This window comes from Babylonia areolata, chromosome 6 (assembly GCF_041734735.1).
Source record: "Babylonia areolata isolate BAREFJ2019XMU chromosome 6, ASM4173473v1, whole genome shotgun sequence".
Taxonomy (NCBI): domain Eukaryota; kingdom Metazoa; phylum Mollusca; class Gastropoda; order Neogastropoda; family Buccinidae; genus Babylonia; species Babylonia areolata.
Genome location: NC_134881.1, coordinates 27,574,692 through 27,595,730, shown reverse-complemented (window position 1 = coordinate 27,595,730; position 21,039 = coordinate 27,574,692). Strand labels below are relative to the sequence as shown.

The following is a 21,039-nucleotide window of genomic DNA, read 5'->3' as shown; positions in this document are numbered from 1 at the left end:
TTGAGCTACTGAAACTGAAACTGAATCAGTGGGGCAGTGAATATGTCAATCATTCACCTAGCTTCACTAGGACAAGCCAGGATTTGGCTACTTTTGTTGAAACCGAAAGCTGTGGTTTGTAATTAGTATGCACAATACGTTGTGTGGGAAGGAATAGAACTAGTCAGCACAGCTAATCCTTAGCTGTCTCCCAGAAGAAATGAAAACTGGTGAAGACTGGACTGAAATGGTGCAGGGAAATCCTTGATGGGCTGGGTTTTTTTTGTTTTGTTTTGTTTTTGTTTGTTTGTTTGGTAGGTTTTGTTTTGTTTTTTGTTTTTGCTGCTTTATGTAGGGCTGTGTGCTTTATGTAGGGCTGTGTGTAGGGCTGTGTGCTTTATGTAGGGCTGTGTGCTTTATGTAGGGCTGTGTGTTGCTTAAAGCTGACGGGCGCTGTAGCCGAATGGTTCAAGCGTTGCACTTTCAAGCTGAGGGTCCCGGGTTCGAATCTCGGTGGCGTCTGGTGGGTAAAGGGTGGAGATTTTTCCGATCTCCCTCAGGTCAACATATGTGCAGACCTGTTAGTGCCTCAACCCCCTTCGTGTGTATACGCACGCAGAAGCTCAAATACGCACGTTAAAGATCCTGTAATCCATGTCAGCGTTCGGTGGGAGAAACAAGAACATACCCAGCATGCACATCCCCGAAAACGGAGTATGGCTGCCTACATGGCGGGGTAAATAAACAAAACGGTCAAACACGTAAAATGTTAAATATTGCTTGTTTGTCTGAGTGTGTAGGTGTGCGTGCCTGACATCTGATTGAATGACACAGGAAACGAATGATGAGCGCCCAATGGCAGCCGTCAGTCGGCTCTACCCAGGTAGGCAGCCTGTTGTGTAAATGACTCCATGTTTGTAAAGCGCTTACAGCTTGGTCTCCGACTGAGGATAGGCGCTATATAAGTATCCATATCAATCAATCAATCAAAAGTGGGAATTGCTTATTCTAGGTTGTGCAAAGCCGTGGTGAGCAGGGAATGTGTGCTGCTAAGTAGGAACTGGTTTGGTGGCTGTGTGCTGCTTGTGCCAAGTAGGGTGAACTGCTTATGTCAAGTAGGGTGACCTGCTTTATATAGGGTGTGCTAAGTAGGATGAACTGCTTATGCCAAGTAGGGTGAACTGCTTATGCCAAGTAGGGTGAACTGCTTATGCCAAGTAGGGTGAACTGCTTTATATAGGGTGTGCTAAGTAGGATGAATTGCTTGTGCTAAGTAGGGTGAACTGCTTATGTCAAGTAGGGTGACCTGCTTATGCTAAGCAGGGTGAACTGCTTTATATAGGGTGTGCAAAGTAGGATGAAATGCTTGTGCTAAGTGGGGTGAACTGCTTAGAGTGTGTTGCTTGAAAATGCTTGGGGTTTAGAAGTTTGAGTTTGTGCTGTTGTGTGCTGAATACCCATGTATATTCTGAGGATGTTGTAAACACTCTATAAAAACCACTCCATGTGGCCCCGCTATTGGTTTGAGGAGAGAGTGTATTTTCAGTCGGTGCATGCATCATCAATAACCCATCAATCCCGTCTGTTCCTCTCTCGAACCTTCCCCCCCCCCCCCACCCCCCCCCCCCCCCCCCCTTTTTTTTTTTTTTTTTTTTTTTTGCAGGAACATAAGAAAAGATTCGTGTGGTTTTATTGCATGCTTCTTATGTTTGTCTGTTTGTGTTTCTTCTTCTTCTTCTGTGTTCGTGGGCTGCAACTACCACGTTCACTCGTATGTACACGAGTGGGCTAATACGTGTATGGCCGTTTTTACCCCGCCATCATTGTAGGCAGCCTGTATTCCGTTTTCGGGGGTGTGCATGCTGGATATGTTCTTGTTTCCATAACCCGGCCGACATGGATCACAGGATCTTTAAGGCGCGTATTTGATGTTTTGCTTGCGTATACACATGAAACACATGAAGGGGGTTCAGGCACAAGCATGTCTGCACATATGTTGGCCTGGGAGATCGGAAAAATCTCCACCCTTTACCCACCAGACACCGTTACCGAGATTCGAACCCGGGACCCTCAGATTGAAAGTCCAACGCTTTAACCACTCGGCTATTACGCCCGTCGTATTTGTGTTTATATTCACTATTGCGTATTTACTCTGATGTGCAATCCACACCTCTCCTCTCCCTGTTTCCATGTCCGTCTCTCTTCTTCCCCTCTCTCTCTGTTTCTCTATCTCTCTCTCGGTCTGTTCAGTTCAGTTCAGATTTGGGCGTGTTTTGGGTGTTTGTGTTAGTGGGATGGCGAATTTTGCCAGGGACAACCCTTTCGTTGCCGTGGCTTCCTTTATGTGTGCCAAGTGCATACAGGACCTTGGTTTATCCTTTAATCCACATGACCAGCATCCAGACCACCAATGAAGATCTAGTGGACGAGGAGAAAATACTGCTGAGTGTGTGTGATTCAACCCAGTGCGGTCAGATTTTCCCCGCTTTCTCGGAGGACGCGTTGCCACTAGACTAACAGTCTCCTATGTCCTTCTGAACATGAAAGTGCAGCAATAAATGGAAGCTCTGAAAAAAAAAGAGTTTGTATGAGCTCTGAAAGATGGTAAAATGTGATCAAAGACACCGATTGTAAAGAAAGGATGAATAAATATACACAATATTGGATATAATGGAAAGTTTGTTTTAAGGACGTGTTAAGTGATGTGCAATGTAAAATAACTGTTGCAAAATGAAATATATGTGCATGAATTTTGAAGAAGCAAGCCTGTTTACTGTTCTGTCAGTTTCCTTTTTAGTTCTGTCTTCATCAAAAACAAATCGGTGTGCTCTGATAAAAGCTTTCTTTCAGTTAATGATCAGTGAAAACAGTGAAACTGCTGGACTGACTTAAAAAAAAATCAGTATTGTAACATGGAAACCAAGGATGACAGACAAGTGAAAGCAACACATCCATTCTGAATTCCAGTACATTTCCAAATGATTTTTATTGTCTATGCAAGCAGTATATGTTACACACTGATACAAGCAGAAAATCCTTGAAAATATCATCAAATGTGAACGCCACGATTTGATGGAGCAAAATCCAACGTTTCTGTCCTTTTGGTGACCTGAAAATTAAATAATTCTGATTAAACATGGTAACGTATTGTGTTTGTATACATTTTTTCTTCCTCAGTGTGTGTTGATTATTGACTACATGACTCTCTTCGAATCACATCACTGGTCATTTGGCCAAAGTCGTCGTTTTCCTTTCGTGAGCCATTTATCAGCTGACTGACAGACTGAAAAGTTTATAAATCAATTTTTCATGCTTGTTTCAGAAACGATCAAGATCAAAAACACTTTTTTTCTCAATTATATAAAAAGAAAATACCTTCAAATGATATGTCTGAAAATATAGACAGATTTTTGGCCAACACTGATGTTCCACGCATCTCTGAGACGCAAAAAAAAGATTGTGAGGGTGCAATAACAGAACATGAGCTGCAAAATGCCCTCAAATGCTTGAATAATGGCTCTTCTCCTGGCTGCGATGGAATCACAGTTGAGTTTCTAAAGGTTTTTTGGCTACATTTAAAAGGCTTATTAACACTGTCACTAAATTATTCTTTCACAAAAGGAACACTTTCATCAACACAAAGAAAGGCAGTAATTACATTGATACACAAAGGTAAAGAACTGCCAAGAAACAATTTAAAAAACTGGCGACCCATTTCACTGACAAACAGCGATTATAAACTTTTAGCTAAGACTTTGGCCATTCGCTTGAGTCAAGTAATTCATGATTTAGTTAGTACTGATCAAGTGGGTTATATCAAAGGTCGGCGAGTTTCCACATTACTAAGACTCATTGATGATGTTGTTGAACAGTTAAATGTAGAAAATAAACTGGCGTATTGGTGAGTATAGATTATTCACAGGCATTTGATAGAATTTCAAAGGATTTTATGATTAGTGCATTTAAGAAATTTGGCTTTGGTAGCAATTTTATTCAATGGGTAAAAGTAATTATGACTAATACTCAAAGTTGTGTCACATACTGTGGTTGGATATCAGAGTATTTTCCCGTAGAATCGGGAATTCGTCAAGGATGTCCCTTTTCACCGTTAGCTTTTGTTCTCGCTATTGAAATTCTAGCTATAAAGATACGTGGTTGTAGACACATAAAAGGAATAGAGTTAGGACAACCCGATGATAATTTGTTCCTTAGATTACTGAAGATAGCTATGTATGCAGATGATGTTACTTTATTTTTGCAGGATGAACATGATATGTTACACGTGTTAAACATATTTCAAGATTTTTCTAGGTTTTCAGGGCTTGAAATAAATCGCTCTAAATCAGTTGCAATGTGGCTAGGAAGTAAAAAAGATTGTACTGATACTTTTTATGGGTTTCCTTGGAGGAAAAAGATTAAAATTCTTGGCATTTTTTACGCCAACAATACTTCTGCGTCCTCTTTAGAAGAGAACTGGGTGTACAGAATTGAGAATATCAAAAGAATTATTCATTCATGGGAAAAGAGAGACTTAAGTGTAATTGGAAAGATAAACATAATAAAAACTTTTCTTATTTCTCAGATTGTTTACATTATGCAGGCTTTCATTATTCCAGAAAAGGTACTTATATCGATCAATCAAATACTTTTTAGATTTCTTTGGCGTAAACAGAATTGCAACAAAAAAGCTTTTGAGAAAGTTAAGAGAAGTGTAGTATGCAGTGGTTTTGAACAGGGGGGGCTAAAGATGATTGATGTTAGGCAAATGCAGTCAGCGTTTCTTTTGCAATGGGTGGTGCGTCTTTGTAGTGCAGGAGAACACGAAAAATGGGTTCATGTACCCAGGAAAATGTTTACTAATTTTGGTGTATTTAACATATGTTTTTTTCACAAACGTAAAGAGTACTGTATTTAAGTATTTGCATCTGGTTAATTCTCAGTTTTGGAGGATGGTTTTGCAAACATGGTTAGATCTTAATGTGCAAGGAGGTGAAACACCATATTTAAACCTATTATGGAATAACAGACACTTAAAGTATCAGGGAAACGTTCTTTTCTTTCCTGATTGGGTCAGGGGTGGGATAATAAATGTAAAAGATATGTATAATACTCATGGCATTTTTACCTATAATGACATATGTTTGAAAATCGGAGAGTCCCCAGCAAGAATATTAGAGTACAATGTTGTTGTTGCTGCTGTTCGACAGTTCACCTCTGTGATTAATGAACAAGAGAGGTCTGACATCGACCTGTCAAATATTCCTCCTTTCTGTGGTAAGAAATTACTCACTTGTAAAGACTTTAGATTAGTATTGTGCAATAACACCTACTCCATACCATGTGCCATCAGGTTTTGGAATCATAAATTTGGTGTAGATCTGAATAAGAAAATATGGAAGATTCCCCGTCTATGCTCAAAAGAAACACGCTTAAGAGTATTGCAATGGAAAATCTTGCATAATATTTATCCAACTAATATCCTGTTGTGTAAAATGAGAAAGAAAGACAACCAAAGGTGTACCTACTGCCCAGAAGAAACTGATTATATTGAGCATTTCTTTTTTCATTGTCCGCCTGTCAAAGTATTCTGGGAATATATTAGTCAATACATATTAATTGAATATAATGTAAAAGTAATTTTGTCTGAAACTGATGTTTTGTTTGGGATACCAGTCCTACACAAGACCCAGGACCATACACTGATGCAAATCAATCATATTCTTCTGATTGCCAAAATGTGCATCAGCATATATAAGAAAACTGAATCAAAATTACCATTGTCAATGATATTTGAAAATCAGCTTAGATATCGTAAGATTTGTAAGATTTCATAATATAAATTGCTTGCATGCACGCATGCACGCAAACACACAAAAACATACACGCATATGCATATACATGCACGCACACATACACACATATCCTGGCAAGTATTGGCTTTTCTTCCCTTGCTGGGAAGGGAGTGAATTTCTTGCCACTTTAAACCTTTCCTTTGACCACTCTTCCTAGCTATCCCTTGTTCGCTTTCGCTTTACCTTTCAACTGAACAAGGGACGGCGCCTTCTGGGAGAGACGCTCAATGGAAAGGATGTGCCCTACCACTTTTAACTCCGCATACACTGTTACATACATGCACTAGGTCAACAAAACCACTGGCATGTAAACAAATGTAAACATTAAAAGGGAAGATAGGGTCGGCCCATTGTTATGATACAGATGACAGATCTTTGATTCATTTATTTATTTATTTATTGGGTTAAGATAGATGAGGAAGAGAGAGAAAGCTTCAATATCAAACAAACAACTCACACTAGGGCAACAATAAACCCAGACAGATGTAATCACTTGTCATACATGTTTAGAATGCATACATCAGAACACTAGAACATCAAAAAAACCCTGGCAAATGTACACAGACATCGAATATTCTTAAAAAGCATGCCTCAAGACACACTGGGGCAATTGCTGCGCCAGACGATAGGGGAAAGAATGAAAGTGATTAGTTAAGGTGTGTGGGGGAAAGTGGTGCATGAAAGGTAAATATGAGTTTGTGAAAGAAGAAGAAAAAGAAAGATGTGGGAAAAAAGAGGAGGATGGAGGTCCCACCAAAAAAAAAAAAAAAAGAAAGAAAAAAAAAAGAAAAAAAGAAAAGAAAAGAAAGTGGGAAAAAAGAGGAGGTTGGAGGCCCCCCCCCCCCCCCCCAAAAAAAAAAAAAAAAAAAAAAAGAAAAAAAAAAAGAAACGATCAAGATCAAGACCCTTGCAACGGACATTGTGGACATGACGTCAGTCAGGGGCAACAGTATTACTTGACATCGTTGGCTTTGCTGGAGCAATGAACGTCAGCAACAGTGAAGTGACTGCTTCAGCAGTAGATAAACAGAATGTCAGCCCTTGTCCAGTCAACGACAGTGACGGCACGCCAGTGACTGGGCCCGAAGAGAAAAAAATACACACAGACAGAATGATGTCATCATTGCAGCAGAGCGGGTACCAGACGCAAATCATGTGGTGTACAACGTCATCAAGAATGATGTCACGGCCGCAGCAAGAACCGCGCCAGTCGCCACCCAGGAGGCGATACATGCCAGCAGCAATGACGTCACAACTTCATCAGAAAGCACGCCAGACGCTACACAGGAATCAGTGAAAATTATCGGCATTGACGTCATGACTTCAACAGGAAGTGAGCAGAAGGTCTCTGAAGGCCCCCCACGTGGTGTCCGGATCAAAGACTCCACCACATCAGAGGGAAGTGTGCTCAGTGACGCAGCTCCGTGTCCGGCCAACTTCAGCAGGCCGGTGTCTGCAGTATCAGCTCACAGTTCATCTGGACACCACGATGACGTCACCATTTCAGCAGGAAGCCTACGAGACGTCAGTCAGGAGCAGCGGAGTGTCGGCAGGCCGCTGTCTGTGTCGGGGGAGCACGACACATCACCAGCACTACGCAGTGATGTCACCAGGGCAGCAGAGAGTGGTGGGCAGGATGTCTCTCCAGCTCCAGTGACTGACAGCAGCAACGAAATTCCCACCTGTACGGAGAGTGTGCAGTCCGTGGATCCTCGTCCAGTAACTGACACCGGCAGACCCGGCGCTGCGTCACAAGCGAGCAGTGCACCAAGAGTCGACGACGTCATGGCAGCAGCACCAAGCCTTCGTGATGACGTCGGCCGACACCCACCAATGAACGTCATCAGACCGGAGTGTGTTGCTCAAGGTGTGTGTCGACAACGCGTCACACTTATCTAGCTATCTGTCTATCTATCTATCTATCTAAGTTCTTGACACACAGCTATGATATAGACTCGAGCGTGCTCTTGTCTCGTATTACAGACTTTAGTAATTTTTTTTCACATAGTAAGCTCTTGTCTTTTAATACAGATTTAAGGATGCTCTTGTTACACAATACAGATTCAAGTAAACTCTTCATACATTATACAGATTCCAGATGCTTTTGTCACATAAATCAAAATCAAGGAAACGTCTATCTATCAATCTATCTATCTATCTGTCTATGTATTCGTATGTAAAGTATTGTCTTGTAATACATACTGCAGTAGGCTTTTGTCACATAAATCAGACTCAAATATGCTCTTGTCACATAATTTAAATTTGAGAAAGCTCTTGACACATAATACACATGATTCAGTCTCGAGTAAGGTCTTGTTGCACAATACAGACTGTTGTAAGCTCTTAGCACAAAATACATATTTGAATAAGCTCTTATCACATAAGGCTGATTTCAGTAAGCTGATTTCTGCTCTGATGTATTGTCCATAATTGCTAAATTCTGACGGGTATTATTTCTGGTGCATCATTAGCAGTCAGTTGATGGAACCAACATACACACAGTATTTTAGTATCTTTTGTCATGATTTATTGTTTTCTTTTTCAATGGTGGTTGCGGAGTTACGGTGATTGTGACAGTAATGTCTTCTTTTCTATTTTTCAGTTACAGTTTAATCCATTTTCCCATTTCTCACCTCATTTTTACTGAAAAAAAAATCATAGGAAAAAATAGTTAGGTCCATTACTGTACAGAATGTAGTTGGATTTGAAGAATTCCTTTATGAATAGGATGAACAGGACATTTGCATTGATGGAAGCTATTTGAAGTTTGATTCAAGCCCAATTTTTTCCCTCTCATGTTCGGTTAAAAGTGTTTCAGATTCAAGCAAGTTTTTTTGGAGGTCTTTTTGTGCAGTATCAGTTTGTTTTCTGCGTGTAGTTTATATTAGTTCAGGTCAGTGGTTCTTAATGATTAAAAAAAAAGTTCTGATTGGGCGTAAATCACACACCACCTCATACATATGGAGGATGCCTTTGATTCGACATAAACCCTCTGTGTGTTGTGTTGTGTTGTGTTGTGTGTGTGTGTGTGTGTGTGTGTGTGTGTGTGTGTGTGTGTGTGTTTCAGATATATTCGATGACTTCAATGACGTGGAGAGAGACTATTTGCAAGGTTCGTACACATTTATAAAACAGGAAAGGGGGAATGGGTGTGCTTTTAAAGGAGACAAACTGAAATAATCATGTGGCTATGTTCACACAGGTGTATAACTGTGAATATTCATGTATGTGTCTGTGATGTTATATGATTATGAATATTGATGTTTGTGTGACTGTGTTTATGCGTGCACCCACACATTTGCTTGCATGTGTACGTAAGAAAAGGAGTACTTAAATGTTAGTGTTGCATAGCTTTGTGCAACATCTTCAGCACGATGTTCTATACTTCTGCACAACACAGCACAGCTGCGAACAGTTGAGTGCAGTACATTATGATGCATTACAATGCATTCCAAATCAGCACAGCTGTGAAGTGACCAAGGTCCAGGGAGGAATGATCCAGTCCACTTTAAAGATGTAGAGAATTGGCTGATAATTATTGCACGACGTCATTTCAGATCCACCAAATTAAAGCCTGGTCTAACACTTTATGGCCAACTTCACACTGGAGAACTCGGGGGAAAAAATGCTGGCGATGGAAAATATGAATAGATATCTTAATTTGTCTAAGATTATTTACATGTGGGGAGCTTAATGAAAGAGTAAACATAGTATAGAGGCGCCATGGCGCGGCCGGTTAGGCGTTGGATTTTTGTGCTGTGATCCGTGCTCGAGAACCCGTTTCGGCATAGCGTTGTGTCCTCGGGAAAGGCATTTTACTCCAATTTTCTTCACTCTACCCAGGTGTAAATCGGCACCTTACATTGGTTAGGGAAGGTTCAAGGGTGGGAAGGAGACGATTCCTATGTCGAGCCCTTGGCACAGTGAATATGATTTCAATGCTCCGATGGCTGTTGATGGCTGTCCAACCTATAATCATTTTCAATTTAACCTCAGAAAGTAAGAAAAAGATGAAATAATAAACAAAACAAAACACCTGTCTCCAAACGAAAAGAGTAAATTGACTGGTTCGTTGAGGATAATTTAGAGTATGTACATACCAGCTGTAGTTTGAAACTGAATGTATGGTCATCTGAGCATTATGCACATCTTCCAGTTTACTCATTTTACTGTCAGGAAACACAGTTATTAAAAGTCTCTGATATGTCGTCTCAGACACAGTGTTTTTTGTTATCCCATGGGGTCATTAATCTAACTGGTTACTGGCTTTATGTCTGCAGGAAATACGGAATTGACAATGGACATTGAAAGGAGCCAGTACGTTCGAACTCCCAAATTGGAGGAGGCAGAAGAAATACTTAAAGAAAAAGGGTGGGTCGTTCTCTGTGGACCTCCTGGGTGCGGAAAGACTACACTGGCACATGCTCTGTTACGGCGCTACAGAGAGGAGGCGTTCAAGCCTTACAGTCTGCGACAGATTGGTGAGTGGGACTCTCACGTCGGTGAAAACAGGCGTTGTGCTGTGCTGCTGGACGGGACGTTTGGCAAGATCCGTATTGACCATCAGCAGCATGACCTGTGGGAGAACATGTTGGACACCACACTGGCGCTGATGGCGGAGGGAACGTGCAGGCTGGTGATCACGGTCTACCCACACGTGCTTCGTCAACTCCAACAGCTGGAAAACAGTTTGGACAGTCCTTTGCTGGACGGGAAAGGCGTAGTGCGTTTCACAGACACTCTACTGGAAAGTGTCAAAGAGAAGTTATTGCTTTATCATTTGAATGAACTCCACATTGAACCTGACAAACAGCAACAGATTGTGAAACACGTTTTAGAGAGTGATGTGAGCGGGCCCGTTTTCCCGTGGTGCTGTCGTTACATGGTGAAGCACTGGCATTCAGCTGAGGATCCCACCGCCATATTCTGGACCCCAGCTAATGCTCACGCCCGGCTGTTGAAAGCCATGGTCATGCACACCTCTCATGGAAGTGTCTTTGCTGCAGTGTTGGCGCTGACTATGAGGGGAGTGTCTCACTTCCTGAGTCACACATCAGAAGCTGCACCTCATCTGCAGGAATTTGGAATCGGGCCTTTTTCTGACGACAAATTGGCAGAATACGCCAACGTGCTGCAGGGGTCCATATTATCGGAAGGTACATTTTCCAGTCGTGTAATGTACGAGGCTGCGGGGCTGGCTCTGGGTCGTTTCTTCCGACTGCCCATATTGCTGAAAGTTTGTGACACCTCTTTCTTCGTGAGGTACGTACATATCTCGGTGAGGAACCAGACCGTGTCTTCCCTTCCCTTCGACAAGTGTGTCAGTGTTGGGTCTGTTGCAACCTGCTCCAATGACCCAAAGCAATGTACGGAGGATCGACACTCACTGATGGACAGAATATACACAGAAATCATCCAAGGAAACCATCAGTACATCATTCAGCATCCCTGTCTCCAGTGTCCTGCATTTTTGCAATACATGAATGATGATTATTTTGCAGGGAACAGCAAGAAAATGAAACAATTTTTAAATGCTGTCGATCCTGTACATAAACTACCGCTGGTCTACTGGTCCATTCTTCACCCCTCCCACAAGCTGGCGCGATGGTGCCTGGCAAAGATGCAGACAGACAGAAAACTATCAGTTCATCTGCTGATAGCTTGTCCACTCTTTGACTGTTTGACGCAGAATTCAGAGTGCACGCTTCAGTCCTTCCTCCGGGAAACGTTCACTGCCCGGCACTTCAAACACACGGAATGCGTGTTGGAATTTCCATTACTTGAACAAGATCAGTGTTTGAGGAAAGAGATAGAGAAACATATTGAAACCATCTCTGATGCTGAAAATGGATCACCTCAGGCGAAACTGATGTACCTTGATGACCCCTTACTGCCCATCCCACCTGAGATAGTCACAGTCTCGATGACCAATGGCAAACTGCAGCTCCAGGTCAAAGACAAGAGGCACTGGTACTTGGTGTTTCGACTGCTGGCAGATCGGGATGTGAATGAAACAGATCAAGATGGCAGTTTCCTCCTTTCCCTTGCAGTCAGCAGTGGAGAAATAGCAGCTGTAAGGTTGTCTCTGAAAGCTGGCGCAGTGATTACCCAGCAAAACAGACAGGGCTTATCAATTTACCAGTTAACCCAGAAAGCACGTACTGCGGCAACAAAAAATAAAAACGCCGCCAACATTGACAGAATTTTCGTGTGTATTCCTGATCTGGGTAGAATAGAAATGCAGGTTTTTCTGCTTCAGGAAATTGATGTGAATGACAAAGACAGTGCTGGAAGGACAGGGTTGCTTGTGGCGTGTCGTGAAGGACGTGGAGACATTGCCGACTTGTTCATTCAACTTGGGGCAGATGTTAACATTAAGGATATGGTACCATGTGGAGACAGAGTTGTGGAGACTGATGACTGGTGCACTCCACTGCACTATGCATGTAAGAATGGCCTGGTGAGCACTGTGGAACTACTCATTCAGCACAAAGCTGATGTCACTGCCACAACAAAGAACGGACACACGGCCCTGCACTTTGCTTGTCTGTGTCCCTCACACATTGCTTCAGCTGGTGCTGTCCTTCACCTTGTTCAGGCTGGTGCTGCTATCAACGCACGGAATGAACTTGGTGAAACACCGCTTCAACTGGCTGCCAAGAAAGGCCACTCAGACACAGCTGAATTGTTGATACGTCATGGTGAAGACATCAACAGGGTGGACAAAAAGGGACGTTCACCACTTGTATGGACTGTTGCAAACGGTCACGCAGATACTGCTGAACTGTTGATACGTCATGGTGCTGACATCAATAAACAGGATGGCGATGGTAAATCACCGCTCCATCGTACTGCTTGGCATGGTCGCTCTGACATTGCTGAACTGCTGCTACGTTATGGAGCAGACGTCAGTGCACGGGACAAACAGGGAAGAACACCACTGATGCTGTTAGCTACCATGAGTGGTGACGCAGACACAGCTGAATTGTTGATACATCATGGTGTTGACATCAACGCACAGAATGTCCGTGGTGAATCACCACTTCACATTGCTTGTTGTTCTTCCTGGCTTGGTCACTCTGCCACTGCTGAGCTGATGATACGTCATGGTGCTGACATTAATTTGGGGGACATAAAGAGACGTTCAACGTTCATGCCGACTGTGACGAATGCTCACAGGGACACATCTGAAACAGCTGAATTGTTGATACAGCATGGTGCTGACGTCAACGCACAAGATGGCAATGGTGATTCACTGCTACATGGTACTGCTAGGTGTGGTTGCTGTCATATTGCTGAACTGCTGCTACGTCATGGTGCTGACGTCAACAGGCAAGACAAAGAGGGACGTTCACCGCTTCATTGTACTGCAAAGAGTGGGCGTTTCTACATTGCTGAACTGCTGTTGCGTCATGGTGCCGACGTCAATGCACAGGACAAACGGGGAAGAACACCAGTGATGTGCGTTGCTCTGCTTGACAAATTAAACATGACAAAACTGCTGGTGAAACATGGGGCCAAAACCTACCTTCACAGGAAATAAAACGAAACCTCATCGTTTCTCTGGTGATATTGTTCTTCATTCAGAGGAGACTGCCCCATACATGCAGGCAGAATTTCGATCGCTACTCTCTTGCCCATTCGTGCCATCTGAAAAAAGGAGGAAGATCAAAACCCCATGGTGTGTGCCTTGTGACACGCCTCTCACAGTCATACATCTTACTGACGACTTGGGGATCTACGTGCTGTCAGACATAAACACTAATCATCCCATTATTTTTGTGATTTTCTAGCTCAAGACATTTTCTTTCAGACCTTGAAGGACACAGCCCCCCCACCCCCCGCCCACATCCTTCGATTGAAATGAAGTTGGTTCCAAATTAGTCTTCGGTGGTTTTGTCATTGTAATGACACAGAAGTGTTTTCATCATTCCAAACAAACTTGCTAGTGATGTCACAGTGCAGCCTATCGTTTTAGAATCGTGTGTCATCTACATTCACTGGGAACACTGTTGTTTAACTTTTGTTTGCATTCATGTTCATTTGTTTTTCTTGTTGAATTAACAACTTCCCTTTTACTAAGTCCATTTAAGTAATTTTCTTTTATCGTAATTCTGTCTGTTTCAAATGTTCATCATTGATTCCCTCCCCCCCCCCCCCCCCCAGTCCATCTATCCTGTTTTCCCAAACTCACCGAATGATTCACCTCCGCCTCTCCTACCCTTTTATCATTAAAAAGAAAGAAAAGAAAAGATAACATTCAAATGTGAAAATTGATACGTTCATACTTTTTAGATGCTTCCGTGACCGGACAACAAACATAATGCCTTCCTTGTTTCGTCAGTGTTTTATTTTGGCGTTTTCAGTCCTAAGTCATTGCTATCATTTTCATTATTATTGTTATTATTATCATTTGTCATCATCATCATCATCATGTTCATCATCATTATTATTATTGATACCTACACGTAACTATCTACGGCCAGAAAGCAAACAATGTACGTGACAAAAACGGAGTCATTTACACAACAGGCTTCTTACTTGGATAGAACCGACTGTACACTGCCTTTAGGCGCTGATGATTTTTCCCCTGTATCATGCAGTCAGGCTTCAACCACACACACGGTATATATATATATATATATATATATATATATATATATAGCCGTGCTCCGAGTGGTTCTAATAGGGGTACGGCACAAAAGACTTAACTAAATATGATTGAATGAATTAAAGGATAGACAAGATCCCACGCACAGGCCAGGAACATATAGAGGCCAGTCACAAATGGGTTTTCTATTGTTTTATTTACATAAAAAGAGAAGACCTAAAAGAAGACAACTAGGAGAAGAACTAAGAAGAAGAAGACAAAAAGAGAAGACTAAGAAGAAGACAGTGCCTGGAATGACACAAACAAATGTCATTAGCACAACATGTCGGCACAAGTGAATAATAAAGCACATGTATACATATTACATGGAAAGATTACCACTTGGTATTCCATATGTGTGAAGACCAAACACTGACATCAAATGACATTCCTAATACATTTAAATAGTGCAGTTAAAGTGATTGAAACAATTAATCCAACACTATCTTGTAATCACAGCAGAATACTACACACCTCTTAGAGTACTGAGCACACTGTAGCAGTACAATTGATATCAGCATGTAAAATAATACATGAATAATAAACAAGATAATAGAATCAGTGGCTTTGATATTATACTGGCAAACTGATAGACCAGATAGTAAGTGAAGCACCATCATGGTTTAACCATTAAGTGGTGAATGAACTTTACGCACTCACTAGAACATTCTGGAACAAACTACTAGTGTCCAGAGACGTCACTGACTGTGACGTTAAGAATCAAATGGAACACTGCTCCATGCAGATGACGACATGGCAATTATTTAGATCAGTCATAGCCGATCTGTGGCTAACTTGACAAAGCAATAACTGAACAAAGAATTAACTGAACAAAGCAATAACTGAACATACTCATATAAACACAAGTACTGTGTCAAATAATACAATTTACAAATCAACACATTCTACACACTAGTACTTACAGCGATACGTAGCGAGGTGTCAGCTGTTGTGGGGACACACACGACACACTGCCCGCGACACAGCAAGAGAGAGAGAGCAGGCTCTGGTCAGATGACTGACCAGGTATGAAATGACCACTCATCATTCACTGTGCCAATTTATGCAAGTTTAGCGGACCGCAAAGTGCGTCACGTGTGCTTGCAAGCAGATCGTCACTAATCACGGAGAATCCGATGACAATTGTGTTTGTTTAAAGGTGTTCAGTGATAGATTTCTAAATGATTCCTGAACCGATTTACGTCGGATAAGTTGCAAAAGAAAGAGCTCAACGCCTACTTTATAATGAGTGTAAAATGAAGTGTTGATTATCTAAGATGAATTTATAATCTTAATTTAAGTCACCTGAACAGGGTCAGTTTTAACGAGCTCGTCGCTGAAAATTACAAACTGCGTTAAATCAGTTTCACGTAGGCAAACATAAATGGAATAGATTTAAAGATGGAATTAAGACGATTCTGCCAGTATATAATACTAGTAGTTTACTGATCTGACAAAAGAGCTATTAATTAAATACTGTGGAACAGAAACACAAGTTTCTTCTCAGCCAATGACGTATCGCGACGCGACACTGCTCGAGCAGTCAGCAGGTGGTCTGGCCAGGACAAAATGATGTAAGCAGAGTGACGTCACATATTCTGTGCAAGGGTTAGGAGGAAAAACGTCGTCTGCTCTGGCTTGTGCGTGAATAGTGTTGGAGCAAGCATAGCGCGCTTGGTCACATAAATATATATACATGAATGGATTTTTCCTCGATATTTTGTCAGGGTTTCTCATCCGAACCACCACCCAAGGTCTAGTGGAAGGGGAGAAAATTCTGGCGAGTGTGAGATTCGATCCAGCACTTTCAGATTCTCAGTTTCCTAGGTGAACATGTTACCGCTGAGCCACCAGTACTTGGACTGTATGGACAATAACCAGTGTGAACTAAACTGTATTCGCACTAACGAAAATTGGCGCACGTGTTGTAAGCATAGTCGCAGCTGCTTTTTATTTATTCATCGATTAATTGATTCAATGATTAATTAATTCATTCATTAATTCATTTATCTATGTATTTATCATGTATTGAGTTATATGCCACAATTCATTATGATTCACGGCATCGAAGGCCTTCTTGGTCTATAAAAGTCAGGGGGTTAAGTGTTCAGTCCTTGAGTTTAACACTTTTGATCCTGCTTTTTTTTTTCTTTAATTAGATTTTCTTTTTGAGCTTGCCCAGGTAAAAGGGTAAAAAGGGTAAAGTACCCAGTAAACGTCCACCCCAACTCTGGGCTGAAATGTGTGCAAAGTGGGTACTTACAAGGTTGCTTACAGTACGCGCGCTCCTTGTGCCTTTCTGCTGTTTTGTCCATTTTTTTGTTTTGGAATAAGGTAATGAAATTATTTACGTTTAGGCATGTAGAGGTATTGTCCAACGCTGAGAGTTATATACGAATATATATATATATATATATATATATATATATATATATATATATATATATATATATTGATTGATTGATTGATTGATTGGTTTGCGGAGAAACAGTTTTCTGTATGGTAATATTGATGATCATGATGACATTATAGTTGTTGTTGTTGTTGTTGTTCTTACCTTGGACACCACAATGTTTGAAATGGTTATTATATTGATGCCTCCTTGAGAAACCTGAATATGAAATGTTATTTTCATTTTTATTCTATTTAGATCTCTCTCTCTCTCTCTCTCTCTCTCTCTCTCTCTCTCTCTCTCTCTCTCACTCACTCTCTCTCTCTCCCTTGTTAAGGCTTTCACTGATTCTCCAGCATTTTTTTTTTTCTCTCCCTTGTTAAGGCTTTCACTGATTCTCCAGCATATTTTTTTCTCTCCCTTGTTAAGGCTTTCACTGATTCTCCAGCATTTTTTTTTCTCTCCCTTGTTAAGGCTTTCACTGATTCTCCAGCATTTTTTTTTTCTTTTTGTTTTCATTCCAGCCTTTCTTTCTGCCTGACGTTTTATTTTCCAGTGTCAATATTATATTTGATATTGCATATAGTTTGAGTTATGAAATCAAAAGACATGGCATTCTGGTATCATTTGTACCGTATAGTGATAATGTTTTAGGATTATGGTGTATTTATTTTCTGTTGAATTTAGTTATTGTTCTTCATTGCAAATTTTGAAACCCAAAGTCCTAATCATTTATGATGATTTCATTCTCTTTTGTCTACAGCATCGTTTTATTTGTGGCATTCTTCCCCCCCCCCCCCCCCCCCCCTGTGATTTGGAGCTATGTTGTGCGGTGTCGCATTCACATGTGATGGTGTCAACAATGTCATAATCATTTATGAAGTAGTAGCTCTTTGATGTCTGCTTTTTACAGGATCCACCTTGGTGTTATTTCTTGATTCGTCGTTTTGTTGTTGTTTTTTTTTTTTGTTTGTTTTTTGTCTCTACTTGCTTGCCTATTCAACCGTCGGACATATACGGGGACCAAATGAATGGATCTTGATTCTCTTCTCTGTATCTATGTTTCTGTTTCTCTTCATTGTGTTAATAGAATAGAATACTTTTTATTGTTATAAAACCTTTAAGTTTATGAGACACAGTGAAACATAAACATGAGCATATTAAGAAGAGAACCGTGTGTGTGTGTGTGTGTGTGCACGCGAGTACGTGTGCGTGCATGCGCGCACGAGCGCGCGTGTGTGTGTGCACGCGCATGTATGTGTGTGTGTGTGTGTGTGTTTTCGCGTGCGTATGTGTGTGTGATTACTGAGAGCACGTATTTGTGTGTGTGTGTGTGTGTGTGTGTGTGTGTGTGTGTGTGTGTGTGTGTTTTCGCGTGCGTATGTGTGTGTGATTACTGAGAGCACGTATTTGTGTGTGTGTGTGTGTGTGTGTGTGTGATCACACGCGCGTATGTTTGTGTTGGAAATTACGCTGGTTATCAGCTTTATGTCCTATGTACTAAAACTGAGATGAGCGCATCGCGCATAATGAGCTGATAAGCCCTTAGGCCTGTATAGAAGTAAGTAATAACTCAGCTGCTGACATCAGTCACCTTGTGGCCGAAGGACGTAGGCTTCCAACCAGAAAAAACAACAACATAAAGACAGAGCAACACACGTTCAATCTCACAGAGCTGTTTCTTCAACTTGAAACAATGTAAGCTGCCGCCACAATCCCCTCAGCAGGTGAGTCAGTTTTTCTCGTGTATGTGTGTGTGTGTGTGTGTGCGCGCGCGCGCGCGCACGCGCGCGACATTCTTACTGAAAAGGCCCATCCCAGTTTTCGTCAGCCTTTTTGCATTTTCAGTCCTCCCTATGTCATAAGATGCTTCTCCTCCTGTCAGTAAGCGCTGTTCTTTTGCGGTTGTGTGTGTGTGTGTGTGTGTGTGTGTGTGTGTGTGTGTGTAGAAATGCAAAATATGCGGTGAATTAAACTGGGAATATCACAGTTAACAACGCACCAAGAAGAGTTTGGTAGCCCAGACCTACCCCCTTCCCTTACTTTCGCTACTTTGCCGTGGGGAGGGGCTTCAACACAGGCTGCTAAAGCGGAATCCACCCACCTTTGCTTCTGTTAAGTTGTAATGGAGAATAGGGAGTTGGGGGAGGGTCGGGGTGGGGTGTGGGGGTGGGGGGTCATCAAAGGTTCGCCCAGAACGACCCTATTTTTGTTTTCAATAAATCAGACCAGTGTTTCGTATTCTAAAAAGTAACCCTCTGTTAACCGTTAAATTGTCGCATCCGCCGAATTGTTGTCGTTGGCGACAATTTGGTGGAGCTCAGTTCACTGCTGAATTGTTGCCAGTCGGCGACAATTCAGCTTTTCGACTGGTGACAATTCAGCTTATCGGCGACAAATCAGCGGGTACTTAGTAAACGCCAAATTGTCACTGTTTGTTTATTCTGTGTGTTGATGATTCAGGAAGAATAAGAAAGAAAATAATGAAAAAGCAAGGAATGAAAGAGAAAAAGAAAGCAATGAAATAAGAAATTCGGGAAGGAAGTAAGGAAAGAAAGAGAAAAGAAATAATGGAATTTGAACAAAAAATGAATGAATGGATTAACGAAAGAAAGAAAGATTTAAAATTTAAATAAAATAAAATAAAGAAAAATGAGAGAAAGTGAGAAAGATAACGCATATCTGTGTGTTTGTGAACAAGAGTTTAGTGTGGTCAACCTTATGTTCCCCCAAATTTTCTTTCACTCCTAAGTCCCCACAGGTCTGTGTTCCCCCAGATCTGTGTTTCCCCTGACGTTTTCCGGCACTTTATTTTCATAGGAACATGTCCCCCCAGGTCTATATTACACCAGATCTAGAACCACTGCTGACCACTATATCTTACGTAATAAATGTTTTGACCACTGACTGATAACCACTGCTGATCACTGACTATCGCTAGTCACTGCTGATCACTGCCCACTGCTGACCACCACTGACCACTGCCCTCTACTTACCACTGAGCAACACTGGCCATAGCTGACCACTGGTCACCACTGACCACCATTGACCACAACTAACCGTTGACCACTACTGATCGCTGACCACTACTGACCACTGGCTACCGATGACCACTACTGACCACCAATGACCACTCCTAACCACTAGTGACAACTGCCACCATTAACCACTACTGACCACTGGTCACCACTAAACAATAAGGCCATTGACCACTGACTACTGCTGATCACTGACCACTGATTACCACTCACTGCTGGCTGCCACTGATCACCACTGACTGCTGACCATGGCTGACCTGGGGGAATATAAACCTGGGGGAATATAGACCTTTGAGAACATTATTTTTGTAACCGTGGGAATATAAAGACGGGGGAACTTACACATGCTTCCGAGCTTTGCACACAAATACACAGAATACCCACCACCACCCCAAAAGCAAAACAAACTGTTAGTCATTAACAGCCAGTAAAGAAAATAACGACGACGACAAATCGGCGGTTACTTAGTAACTGCTTAAATGTCGCCAATCCGCTGAAATGTCCGATGAAATGTCGCCAATCCGCTGAAATGTCCGATGAAATGTCGCCAATTCGCTGACGTCCGATGAAATGTCGCCAATTCGCTGAAATGTCCGATGAAATGTCGCCAATTCGCTGAAATGTCCAATGAAATGTCGCCAGTTCGCTGACATGTCCAATGAAATGTCGCCAATTCGCTGACATGTCCAATGAAATGTCGCCAATCTGCTGACATGTCCGATGAAATGTCGCCAATTCGCTGACGTCCGATGAAATGTCGCCAATCCGCTGAAATGTCCGATGAAATGTCGCCAATCCGCTGAAATGTCCGATGAAATGTCGCCAATTCGCTGAAATGTCCGATGAAATGTCGCCAGTTCGATGACATGTCATCGACCGGCCACAGTTTGGCGGTTCTGTGATCCGCTGATTTGTCGGCGGCAATTCAGCGGTTAACTGAGCTCTGCTGCATCGTCGCCTGCCACAATTTAGCGGAGGCGACAATTCAGCAGTTAACACCCTCTCTCCTTTTTGTGATAACAGATCTGACAATGTCGAGATGATAACACTCCATTTTCATGAAATTTAGTGATCAGTCCAACAACAAAACAAGTCGTTTATCTAAGTGTGAAGTTCACCCACACGATG

At 41.9% G+C, this 21,039-nt stretch overlaps 1 protein-coding gene across 1 annotated transcript in view; it reads left to right on the top strand.

The window, feature by feature from the left end:
- Window positions 1-21,039, top strand: part of LOC143283483 (uncharacterized) — a 32,989-nt gene that overhangs the window by 2,032 nt on the left and 9,918 nt on the right. Inside the window, exons 2-4 of the mRNA XM_076589724.1 lie at window positions 6,718-7,698; window positions 8,899-8,943; window positions 10,112-13,362. Coding sequence (XP_076445839.1) covers window positions 7,149-7,698; window positions 8,899-8,943; window positions 10,112-13,362 — 3,846 coding nt within the window. The 5' untranslated portion in view covers window positions 6,718-7,148. The remainder of the gene's footprint in view (window positions 1-6,717; window positions 7,699-8,898; window positions 8,944-10,111; window positions 13,363-21,039) is intronic.